Below are 13,271 nucleotides of genomic sequence, written 5' to 3'. Positions count from 1 at the left end.
GTAAGCCATTAATGAAAGCACTGAGATCGGTGAGTAACCTGGCAAATTGAGATACTTGAAGATTAGTAGGATCTTGAATGACAATGTTAATGGCCCTGGAGGCTTTATACAGCAAAGACACCTGGCCACCTGAAGCCAAACATCTTAACTATCATGCAATTAGAAAAAAAACTGGCTTGCCCCAGTTTGCTCTCAGGGGAAATATAAGGTGCCAGTGATCTTAAGATAACGTCCAGGTATCTTTACAAGGGTAAGGAGTAGTGGGACACAGATAGAAATTATTGGAGAAAATCAGCAAGTCTGGCAGCGTCTGTGGGAAGAAAGCAGGGTTAATGTTGTGAATCTAACTAGAATTGTTAACAGCTGGGAAAAAGTGGTACTTATGCTTAAGCCAAAGTGGATGGGTGAGTGGGCAAGTGGAGAGATGAGTGGATAGGTGGAGGTGGAGCCCAGAGAGCAAGAGATATAAAACGGGTAGCTAAATAAGGAGATTATTACCCCAAGCTTCCAGTCACCTGTCACTTCAACACACCACCATGTTCCCACGCCAACCTTTCTGCCATTGACCTGCTGCATTCTTCCAGTGAGCCACCGTGCAAGCTTCGAGAACAACTTCTCATTTTCTGCTTGAGAACCCTGCAGCCTCTACGGCTCAACAATGAGTTCAATACCTTAAGGGCCTGATTTCATCCTTCTATGTTTTTTACCCACCCCACAACCAGTCCTTTTCTGACAGGAGTTGCTTTTAGCACAGCCATACATTCCCATATACTCCTGGTCCATTATCACACTATGTAGGTTCCCTTCAGTGTAGCTCACCCTATTTTTTTAGCTCAACCATTTAATTCTATTGTTCGCAGTTATTATCACTTACTCAGCTTTTGTGTCCTGACATGCTATCCATTATATTCTTATTTACGTACTCCTTTCATAACTTTCTTTGGGCTCTGTCTGCAACTATACATTCAACACAGCCCTGGCCACCACCAACCACACGAAGGCTTCAGTATAAATACCATTTTCTCCTGGCTGTTAATGATTCCGATGAATAGTCACCAAACTCGAAGCATTAACTCTGCTGTCTTCCCACAGATGCTGTCAGACTTGTTGGGTTTTGTCGGCAATTTCTGATTCTGATTCTGATTCAGATCTCCAGTATCTATAATTCTTTCTTCTATTATATGAGGAAGCGCAGGGGCTGTGGAGCAAAATATATGCTGAAAACTAGAGGATGTGGAGGATCATTTAAAAATGAAAGTCCCTCAAAAAACGAGAGAAGACATTTTGGCGCATCAGAGGTTAAACACACCACTCAGTGAGCTGCAGTATTTCAGTGATATGAATGTAGCGGGTTATTGGTGCCTACATAATGGCTAGCCATAGGGTTAATGCTATGGAGACATGGTAAGGGAATCTGCAGCACAGGTCCTCAGAATGGCAAAGATTGAATGATTACTGTGAAGCTGGTGAAGACATTATTGTCTGACCTGTAGACAGTAAAATGTATGCTCCAGTGTATTTCCAAATTATGCACAGAGACAGGCAACCTCCTGAATTATTGAAGTTGCTATCTAGGGGGCATATGCATTATTGATGGTGTGGGGTCTGTATGTAGTGCATCGATGGTCATTTTGACACACAGATGAGAGAGTTGAGAATGTTCAGATCAATCTGTAAAATTCAAAAAGAATTTAAATGGGTTTCAGTGTTAAAGGGGCAGCTCATCTTGTTGATGGCCAAGGTATGAAAATATGATACAGATCACGTGGGTCTATTATTACGCAAATACTGCCACTGCCATCTCAATGATTATCATAAGCAGCTCAAAATCCATTAACTATTGATGTTTACCCAATTTAATCAGATCAGATTACTTTGTCCAAATTGCACAGATTAGAGAGCACAGGGCTAGATGTAGAAGCAGTAACTTCTACATCTGTCACCTTTTTATTATTGCAGCATTATCAGATTTTGAAATGAGAGATATTGCCACTCTGATATACCCTAATCCTATACCCAAGGAGATCTGGGGACATTTCATGAAAATGCACAACATATTGGGCTGCGGTATTGCAGCTGACTTGGAGATGGAATGGAAAAGCTGGCATTTGAAAGAAGCTCAGATGCCTCATCAAGAATAGTTTCATGTTTGGAAAAGTAATTATAAATGCTTTTGATAGAATAAGAGGACGTCAACTTGTCTTCCTCTGTTTGTATCCTAAGGGACATCTCAAAGTGTTTCAGAGTTGATGAATTATTTTTAAGCTGTAGCAATTTTTATTTTGTAGGTACATATGGCAGCAGAGACTTGAACAATAATGACCCACAAATGTGATAAGATTAATGGCCAGTTGATTGTGAGGGTTAAAGGTTAAATGTTGGCCGAGAGCTTTGGCAAATAGCACTTATCTTGACTTTTGACCGTAAACTCACAGGCATGGCACTAGAACAATGACTCATCTAAAAGACTACATCTCTGAAGATACCGCAGTCCTTCAGTACTGTGCTTAAATGCCAGCTCAGATCGTGTGCTTACATGTAGAGAGGGACTTGAGTGTAAAATTATTAAGTTTGCAGGGATATTGACTTTTTAAAAAATTACACTCGAAAGCCTGAATTTTCCCAAGTACCAATAGACTAAAAGCATCCCAAGCTTGGCAATCTCTGAAATTCATGCAGACGATCATGAAAAAAAAGCCAGTCAGCCCATCCAACTCATTCCCTCTTCCCAATCAACTAAGAGATTGGCTGACATGTATCGTAGTGACTGCCTGGGAAACATTCTGCGAGGAAATTCTCCAATAACAATGCTATTGGAAATACCAATGTCCACATAAAGTGCAACTTGTTTTATATAGAACTGCGGTTGACGTATTTGTTGACATAACAAAGTTATGGACAGAAGTAATGTTAACCATTCTAAGAGAAACAAAATTCATATCCAAAAGAAATGTTTCCTGATTTAAAAATTAGTTTTGAGAGCTAAGACCAGAATAATGTGTTTTTTAAAAATAATTGATTATTTAATTATTGATTATTAAAATAAACTTTGAATGGTCTCTGCTCATCACTTAGAAATACATTTGAATTTGCACCAAAATGGAGCGGAGGGCACCAGGTTGGTTGAAGTAGTGATAAGTGAAAATCGTTCATCCTGCTTTATCATTGTTGCTGCTGACACCTCTGCTGTGTTTGAATGGCAGCTGGTTTTAATGTTCTTCTGAGAAATGGGCATGCCTTTGGTTCTGACTAGTGGGTCAGCTTTAGGAAACGCATGGAAAGTTTGTGTTACACCTAAGTTCTCCAAATGATGGCCATTTTTATTGACTATTGTTCTTTCAGATGGTATTTTGGGAAGATTACTCGAAGAGAATCTGAGAGAATGTTGCTAAGTCCCGAAAATCCTCGTGGTACTTTTTTGGTCAGGGAGAGTGAGACCACAAAAGGTAATTATGACTGAGAATTAAGTGAATTAAATGCCTTTTACAACTTGAATGAAACGGGTGCCTGATCTCTGCATCCTACTAGCTCACGCTGTTACAATTGATTTTATTTTCGCTACGACATGGTACGCAGCACCTTTACTAATGCAATATTTCAGTGCATAATTGTGCAATGGAACAAGTCAGCTTAAATCTGTTGTTTTCCACTTCTTGGGCTTTCTGTGTGAACAATACCTTCAGGGAACTGAACTGAAGTCAGTTGAAATCCATTCATCACAGAAGCTGAGAAATTGGAAGGGAAATTTCCCTAAGGGCTTTCTTGTACTGAGTGACCTACTGAAGAGGCTTTGGAGCAAGTCATTTTGGCCTCTGAAAAGGTCTTGGGGCAATTGAAGAATGAGCCGTAAATATGCTTGTTGTGCTGTCTGGTTTCTCAGTGGCTCAGAAGAGTGTCTAGACTCTCAACCTAAGCCAAGACCTGGCCTTTATTCAGTATCACAAGTTGAAGGCTTCAGTATGCAGCATTTAAAATAAAATGACAGCGGAGTTCGCTATTTAATGTTCACAAAGAACCAGTCATAATTTCAGAAAATCAATTTGGTGAAGCTAGTGACCAAACAGCCAAGTGGTGACTGAAGCAATAAAATCCATTCCAAACAGGACAAAATGATGTGGTTTTGTCCTGAGGTGGTATCTGTACTACATTCAGAGGTGAAAGTGAGGACTGGAGATCAGAGTCGAAAAGTGTGGTGCTGGAAAAGCACAGCTGGTCAGGCAGCATCTGAGGAGCAGGAGAATCGACGAGCTTATGCTCCAGACATCAACTCTCCTGCTCCTCGGTTACTTCCTGGCCAGCTTAACTTTTCCAGCACCCGCACTTTTCGACTACATTCAGAGGTGTTCTATTTCCAATAATGTCAGTGTTTTGACAAATCTTTCTGCAGCAAGCTGATGCTTGTGAACGTGCTTGGATTCACAGAAGAATGAGCAATGCTCAACAACACTTGAGATCAGAGAAAGAACCCCCGTGAAACAGCTGACAGTGAAGTTGAGGGGTCAAGGGAAGAAAGGAAGGCTGCAAATGAATTGAGTCGAGAGTATGTTGCCAGAAAAGCACAGCAGGTCAGGCAGCATCCAAGGAGCAGGAAAATTGACGTTTCTGGCAAAAGCTCTTCATCAGGAATGAGGCTGGGAGCCTCGGGGGTGGAGAGATAAATGGGAGGGGGTGGGGCTGGGGGAAAGGGAGCTGAGAGTACAATAGGTGGATGGAGGTGGCGGTAAAGGTGAGAGGTCAGAGGGGAGAGTGGAATGGATGGTGAGAAGGAAGATGGGCAGATGGGACAGGCCATGATTGCGGTGCTGAGCTGGAAGGTTGGAACTGGAATAAGGTGGGGGGAGGGGAAATGAGGAAACTGGTGAAATCCACATTGATGCCATGGGGTTGAAGGGTCCTGAGGCAGAAGATGAGGCATACTTCCTCCAGGCATCGGGTGGCAATGGAGTGACGATCCAGTGGGGCCAGGACCTGCATGTCCTGGGCAGAGTGGGAGGAGGAGTTGAAGTTTTCAGCCATGGAGTGAGAGTGTGTGTGTGTGTGTGTGTGTGTGTGAGAGAGAGAGAGAGAGATGTGGGGGGGGGGGGGGGGGGTTGGGGGGAGCAGGAGGTGACAGAGGCAGCGTAGGTAGCAATTCACCATTATTAATAATTATAAGCCTGACTTTCAGTAGTTTACAACCTTGGTACTCACAAGTAAACATTTCCAATTTGCTGCAACAATTTGAATTGTGTTTTGTCTGAAGTGAATGAAGGTGTACAGGAATTCTTTATTCTCAAGCTCCTCCGAATAGTGTGCAAGAATGTAGGATGTGGAAAGTGGTGCCCTCAGGCTGTGTGTTGACAGCTTCTGTCCACTGCATTCCTTTTACTTCAGTGTTGCTTTGTGGAGAATAGATGTGCGTAATGTAGTGATTAAATTAACAATGTTACACAGAAACTGTTCACAGGAAGAAACAAAAAGTTCTCCTGTTCTGACACAGAATGCATCCCGTTTCTTATACATTTTTGTATCAATTTACAAATGACACACAAAAAAAAAACATCTGAGACTTGAAATGTTCCATTGGCTTCAGGATAGAGCATTGAAATATCGTAGTACTATAAGCAGCTTACCTACATAGTATCATGAGGGCAAAATTCATGGGAGAGAAGCCTAATAACACTCTATTCTCAATATTGCACTACTGTTTGGTGCAACACAAAAGGGATAGTTACGGAGATAAATTTTTAAATGGGTTCTGATGCTGAGGTGTCCAAAACAAAGCTGGCCTTATGTTTGAAGTGAAAGTATGTGTCGATGGAGCAAGGAGTTGGAACAAGGATCACATTGCATTGAACTGATCTTCGCAAGACCTTGCATTAAAAATGTATCATTTTCAAGTTGAAAAACTCAAGGTTTGAAGCAACAATGCTACAGTTGAGTAGTGATTATAATAACGATATCATCCATTGGGAACAAAAAGTACACAGAGCTTGTAACAATACTGAAGCCTTTTATATATTGAACCTTGGGTAAAAAAATCTATATTCCTGGATTGGATTAAGAGGATTTGTTTTATCAAAATTAAACAGCCTCTTCTATTCCATAAAAAGCATAAAAAAGTGAAATGCCAAGGTCATTGATGAAAATGCTGAAGTTGTTAGTTAAGGGTCAGACATCTGTATCTCAGAGAGAGGGATTGTGAGATATCGTCAGAATGAGAAATCCCATTGTGGCCAGCAGCAGAGCAGTGTGAAAAGTAGGTCACTGAAAAGATAAAAGCGAGTTCTTTGGCACTGCACAACAGACAGGCTTCAGATCCCAGCAGTACGTTCAATGATCAGAATGCATTAAATACCACACACGAAATTGTAATCCTTCACTGTGTAAAATAGCTAAGTAAATCAGATAGTTAGTTAATTGGTTGTAGCATTGCAGCTTTATCTTCAGCTGAAGTAAATGGGAGATTTTCAGTCCCGTACTCAATGTTGCATTTCAGAAATAAATGGAAATTTGTTTTCATGCTGATTACTTGACTTGCTGGTGATAACATTCTTTGTTCATTCAGCAAGGTAAGATTATGAACAAGAGTGTCTGCAGAGGACATTGAACCAGGAAAGCAAGTCTTGGGGAATAAACTACGGGACACTTTGACATGTATGGGTAAATGGGAGTGGGACTGCTCCTGAGAGATCACTGGGGAAGTATCTGGTGCTGCTGCCATAGGAAGAGGGAGTAGTGGTATTTGATGCTGGCTTTGTGCTAAGGAAGGTGGATGGCCTGTTAGGCCTGTAGGAGTTGGTGGAGTATGTTGAGGGGAGGTGAAGAGTGTTTGAGTCGTAGAGCAGAATGATAGAGCAACCAGCCATGATCCCACAATGGAAAAAGGACCTCCCTCCAAAACTGAACTCCCCTCCCCCTCCCCCCCCAATCTCTTTTCACAAAGCCAAAAAATTGAGCTGCCGTGATGGATGCATACACAGAAACTTAGTCTGCAGCAATACCTGATCATGTCCCAGACCAGTTAGACACTCTGTTGTGGAATGAGACCTAAAAGCATCCATTATTTGGATGCTATGGGTGCCATGTGGCAACAAAAAGGTATCTAAGATAATTCACAACCGAAGTGTTTGGAAGTATGATGCAAGCCATATTTTTGAAGGTATTTTTGAAGCATATGCGCCGCTAATGTTCACTAGAAGCACGCAAAGTTGGTGGATCATGAGCTCAATGATTTACAGCATAATAGTCCATCCGACACCTTATCTTAACCTCAGACAGTGGACTGTGTGTTAAGCAACAGGAAGAAGCCCTCCCCGGCATATGCTATTTAAAGGAATCATCAATTGCTTTTAGATTAGTTGCTGTTGATTTCTTCTGGCTTTGATAGATTTCTACAAGCATTTGATGTTTTCCATAAACAACAGTAAGGGCACGGGGAGTGGGAGGATGAATAGTACCCTCCTGTGAGGGAACAGCAATCTCATAATCTGCAAAGTCACTGTCTCTGACCCTGGGCTGTGCCTAGTGGTCAGCTGGAGAACAGATGACTGGCCTGCTGTGAAAGACACATTGTAAACCTCTTTGAGCACTGGGATCAGCAGCCATGATAGCAGCTGTTGGAACTAGTTTGCTTGACTTCAGCATCCAGGTGTTAGGTGACTTCTGCTTGAGCTGCAGAGGAAGCTAATCTATTGGCTATTGTGGTTAGTTCAGCGAAAGTGTCAAGACTGTTGGTGACCACACTCATGGTGAAAAAGACAGGTCCCTACCTCTGCACAAAGGAAAGTTGGTGCTAAACACTGGTGCTTTTTGACGTTGACACGCTATTCAGAATTCTCCATTTAATGCGTTAAGCATTTCATTGTGCAGACCCATCAATATGTAGCCTGACCTACAAAGTGCTCATCTGATTGCTGTGCAGCAGATGTGTAAAATCATGGCTCTGGCTAGTTGGCGTCTGTGCCAAATTTGCTTTCTGCCCTAGCTGTAGGCCATTGGTTTCCACTATCTCACCTAGTCTAAATGCTGCTGGTGGCTGCGAGTATGAAACCAAGTATCAGTGTATTATCTGCATAACTCCTCGCTCCACAGGCAGATCAGAGTGTGCTCTTCTCACATGTTTGAAAGGAGAAGGGGACAATAGCGAAGCTTTTCATGACATATGCGGAGAGAATCTACCAAGTGCATGCAATGCTCATCTTTGCAGGTTGTAGGTGTAGGGGGGAAAATGAGATGTGAAGAGACGATCAGATGTGAGAATACAGTCATCTGCAATTGATTCAGCTACTTCACTCACCTCTGGCTCAGCAATTTTCCTTCTAATAACAGCCAGTTCCATCCATCGAGGTCAGGAAGTTCACGTGAATCTATCACGTCTCAAGTAAGTACCTGCTGTGCCCCGCCCTGTGCTGTTAGAGTCGGTGTGCAGGTGCAGTGTATTTGCATGATGTGGCTAATGGTTGCTTATATTGTGTTCCAGCTAGGGATTTGACTATGGGACTGGCAATGGTGTTAACTGTGGGAGGATGAAGTGACACATGAATGTTGCACGAGTTCAAGTGAAAGACATGGTAATGATGGTGTGGTGATTTGAGGAGTATCCGCAGTTCATGGAGTAGCTGGTAGGAAAAGGAGATTGAGGGTGTGCAATCATGTGAGGCTAATTAAACTCATGTCACAGCTTCTCAATGATCAGGATTAGACTGTAGCATTGACCTCCATGTCTAACTGCACCCATCGCATTTGGAATACATGCCTGGATGGGCCTCCAAACTTTTAACGGATGTAGGGGATGGTGACTATTTCTCACCAACCTCTGCCACCAAACACCAGCTCATTCCCTTCAAGAACTGTTTTAATCTAAGAGCGTTACGAGGCTTTGAAATTCTCTTCCTTAGAGAGCAAAATGGGCAGAGTCACGGAATATTTTTTGAGGCAGTTGGAAATAGATGCTTAACTAATAAAGAAGTCAAAGCTTGTTGGAGATGGGTGGGAATGGAGGCGTTGAAGCCGCAATCAGATCAGCCATAATCTTGTTGAAAAGTAGAGCAGGCTCAAGAGCCTTCAACTTGGGAGCATGCTATTTCCCACATGGTTATTATTGTTTGCCACATCAGAATCACCTTCCGCATGTGTTCCAGTCATAATGCACCGCCCCTTTAAGAAATGCAGACTAGTTTTAAGAACTGGCAGTGGGTTAAATGTTGGAATCCTTGCTGATACATGCTGCCAATTAACAGTGTGGTTTGTGTTGATTATATATTGTAATCATTCTAATAAGTAACCAGCACAAGAGTTAGCTGCATTTCAATCAATGGGTGGAGGTTAATTACACACTGCGAGAGACATGCCCATTTTCAGGACCTATGTGATTTTTCTTTTTTTTTCATTCGTGGAATCTTGGCATCCCTAGATAATTGCCCTTGAGAAGATGGTAATGATGAGCTGCCTTTCTGAACTGCTGCAGTGCTCCAGGGGTAGGAGCAGCCATGGTAGTATTAAAAAAGGAGTCATGGAATCATGGAATCAGACAGAACAGAGGAGGCTCTTTGTTTTGAGTGTGATGCTGGAAAAACGCAGCAGGTGAGGCAGCATCCGAGGAAGAGGAGAATCGACGTTTCAGGCATAAGCCCTTCATCAGGAATGAGGCTTGTGGGCCGGGGGGGGTTGAGAGATAAATAGGAGGGGGGTGGGGCGAAAGGGAAGGTAGATGAAGATGAGGGAGAAGGTGATAGGTCAGAGAGGAGGGTGGAACAAATAAATGGGAAAGAAGATGGATAGGTCAAGAGTGCTGAGTTGGAGGCTGGGGACTGGGATAATGTGGGGGGGAAGGGAAATGAGGAAACTGTTGAAATCAACATTTATCCTGTGTGGTTGCAGGGTCGCAAGGCGAAATATGAGTCATTATTCCTCCAGATGTCAGGAAGTAAAGGTTTGGTGATAGAGGAGACCAAGGACCTACATATCCTTGATGGAGTGGGAGGGGGAGTTGAAGTGTTCAGCCACAAGGCAGTGAGATTGGTTGGTGCAGGTGTCCCAGAGATGTTCTCTGAAATGATCTGCAAGTAGATGACCTGTCTCCCCGATGTAGAGGAGACCACATCGGGTGCAACGGACACAGTAGATTACATTGGTGGAGATACAGGTAAATTTCTGTTGGATGGGGAAGGATCCTTTGGGGCCTTGGACGGAGGTGAGGGAAGTGGTGTGAGCACAGGTTTTGCAATTCCTGCAGTGGTGGGGAAAGGTGCCAGGAGTGGGGTGTGGGTTGGGCTGGTGGGGGACATGGACCCGTCGAGGGAGTCGCGGAGGGAATGGTCTCTCCGGAATGCTGATTGGGGTGGGAGGGAAATATATCTTTGGTGGTGGGGTTCGTTTGGAGGTGGCGGAGTGGCAGAGGATGATGCAATGTATGTGGATGTTGGCGGGGTGGAAGTTGAAGACCAGGGGGGTTCAGCCCTTGTTGCGTTGGGAGGGGTGGCATTCAAGGACGGTGGTGCAGGAAGTGGAGGAGATGCGCTTGAGGGCATTGTTGACCTCAGAGGAGGGGAAATTGTGGTCTTGGAAGAAGGAAGCCATCTGGGATTTTCTAAGGTGGAACTGGTCATCCTGGGAACAGATGCAGTGGAGGCAGAGGAATTGGGATTAAGGGATGGTGCTTTCACAGGAAGTAGGGTGGAAAGAAGTGTAGTCTGTGCGCTTGTAGTAGATGTCTGTGGTTAATTGGTGGCTGGAGATGGAGATGGAGAGGTCCAGGAAGGGGAGGAAGGTGTCCAAGATGATCCAGGTGAATTTGAAGTTGGGGTGAACAGTGTTGGTGAAGTTGATGAACTGTTCGACCTACTTGTGGGAGCACGAGATAGCACCGGTATAGGCATCGATGTAATGGAGGAACAGGTGGGGAGATGGTGGCGGTGCAACTGCGGAAGATTATCTGTTCCACATACCCGACAAAGAGGTAGGCATAGCTGGATCCAATGTGAGTCCCCATGGCTACCCATTCGGTTTGGATGAAGTGGGAGGATTGGAGTGAGAAGTTGTTAAGGGTGAGGACCAGTTCAGCCAGGTGGATGAGGGTGGCAGTGGAAGAGTACTGGTTGGGTCAGCGGGAGAGGAAGAAATGGAGGAATTGGAGGTATTCATTGTGGCAGATGGATGTATACAGGGCCTAGGTGCCTATGGTGAAGATGAGGTGTTGGAGGGAAATGAAAACCTTGGAGGAGGTAAAGGGCATGGGTGGTGTCCCAAACTTAGGTAGGGAGTTCCTGGACTAAGGGGGACAGGACGGTATCAAGGTATGCGGAGATGAGTTCAGTGGGACAGGAGCAGGTTGAGACAATGGGTTAACTGGAGAAGTCCAGTTTGTGAATCTTTGGTAGGCGGTAGAATCAGCTAGTGCCAGTTTCACGGACAATGAGGTTGGAGGCTGTGGATGGGAGATCTCCAGAGGTGATGGGAGTTGAGGTCATGGTCGAGGGGGCAGTAGGAGGAGGTGTCTGCGAGTTGGCACCTGGCTTCAGCGGTGTAGAGGTCAGTGTGCCAAACTACTACTGTGTGCCCCTTGTCTGTGGGTTTGATGGTGAGGTTGGGGTTGGAGCAGAGGGAATGGAGGGCTGTGCATTGTGAGGGCGGGAGATTGGAGTGGATGAAAGGGGTGGACAGGTTGAGGCAGTCTCCGTCACAGTGGCTGTTAGAAATGAAGAGGTCAAAGGGCAGTTAACACATCAGCATAGGGTGTCCAGGTGGATGGAATGTGTTGGAGGCGAGAGAAGGGGTCCTCGGTGGATGGATGAGAATCTTGATGTAAAAAGTGGGCCCCGAGGCGGAGACAGCAGAAGTGTTCAAGATCGTGATGTGTATCAAACTCAGTAACCTAGGAGCGTAGAGAAAGGAAGGTGAGGCCTTTGCTGAGAACCATAAGGGATCAATGTAGATTTCAACAATTTCCTCATTTCCCCTCCCCTCCACATCATCCCAGACCCCAGCCTCCAATTCGGCACCACCCTCTTGACCTGTCCATCGCCTTTCCCATCTATCCGCTCCACCCTCCTCTCCGACCTACACCTTCTCCCTCACTTTCATTTGCCTATTGGTTTCTCAGCTCCCTTCCCTCTAGCCCCACCCCCCTCCCATTTATTTCTCAGCTTCCCTGGCCCACAAGCCTCATTCCTGATGAAGGGCTTATGCCCGAAACGTTGATTTTCCTGTTCCTTGGATGCTGCCTGATGTGCTGTGCTTTTCTAGCACCACACTCTCGACTTTGATCTCCAGCATCTGTTGTCCTCAGTTTCTACTGGAGGTCTTATCCTTCGGCCCATCAACTCTGTATTGCCAAAGTTACTTTAAATCAATATTAGTCCCACATTCCAGCACTTGGCCAATATGTTTGAATGTTATAACACTTCAAGTGCTCATCCAAGTAGTATTTACCCACCTCGACTACCCCCCCAAGCAGTGCACTGCAGACCTACACCACCTTCTGGGTGGAAAGACATTTCCTGAAATCCCTCTAAACTTCTTGCCTTTTACCTTATAAGTGTATCCCTTTGTTATTGATCGTAAGAGGAACTGTTGCTTTCTATCTACCCTGTCCATGTCTTTAAATTTTATAGACTTCAGTCAGGTCCCTTCATCCTTCTCTGCTCCAAGGAAAACAACCTGTGCTTATTCAGCCTCTCTTCACAGTGAATATGCTCCATCACAGGCAAGACCTCCTCTGTACTCCCTCTAATGCTGTTGTATCCTTCCTACAGTGTGGTGGCCAGAACTGCACATAGTACTCCAGCTGTGGCCTGACCAAAAATCTGTACAAAGCTCCAACATAATCTCCCTGCACTTACAATCCATGCATTGACTGATAAAGGCAAATGTCCAGTAATCCTTCTTAAATGCCATATTAACCTGCCCTGCTGCCTTCAGGTGTCTGTTGACAAGCATCCTAAGTTCCTCTGAGCTACCTAGTGTCTTGCCATATATAGAGTACTCCCTTGTTGTGTTGCTTCTTCCAAGCTGTATCACCTCACACTTATCCGGGTTAAATTCCAATGATCTGTCCATTGGACCATTCTGTTTATATCCTCCTGTAACCTAACACCCTGTTCCTCACTGCTAACCACCCAACCAATCTTCATGTCATCTACAACTAACTTACCATCCACCCCACATTCTTATCTACATGGTTTATATCTTTTATCATGAACAATAAGGGGCTCGGCACTGATCCCTGTCAGTGCTGGTCTCCAGTCACATAAACATCCTCCTACCACCACTCTTTCGCCCCTACCACTAAG

General features: G+C 44.5%; 1 protein-coding gene across 1 annotated transcript in view; it reads left to right on the top strand.

The window, feature by feature from the left end:
* LOC140462935 (proto-oncogene tyrosine-protein kinase Src-like) overlaps positions 1–13,271 on the top strand; it is a 174,905-nt gene that overhangs the window by 125,483 nt on the left and 36,151 nt on the right. Inside the window, exon 5 of the mRNA XM_072556443.1 lies at positions 3,343–3,446. Coding sequence (XP_072412544.1) covers positions 3,343–3,446 — 104 coding nt within the window. The remainder of the gene's footprint in view (positions 1–3,342; positions 3,447–13,271) is intronic.

The sequence above is a fragment of the Chiloscyllium punctatum genome, chromosome 37 (assembly GCF_047496795.1).
Source record: "Chiloscyllium punctatum isolate Juve2018m chromosome 37, sChiPun1.3, whole genome shotgun sequence".
Classification (NCBI taxonomy): domain Eukaryota; kingdom Metazoa; phylum Chordata; class Chondrichthyes; order Orectolobiformes; family Hemiscylliidae; genus Chiloscyllium; species Chiloscyllium punctatum.
The sequence above is the reverse complement of the archived record's forward strand: the minus strand, read 5'-3'. Positions and strand labels throughout refer to the sequence as shown.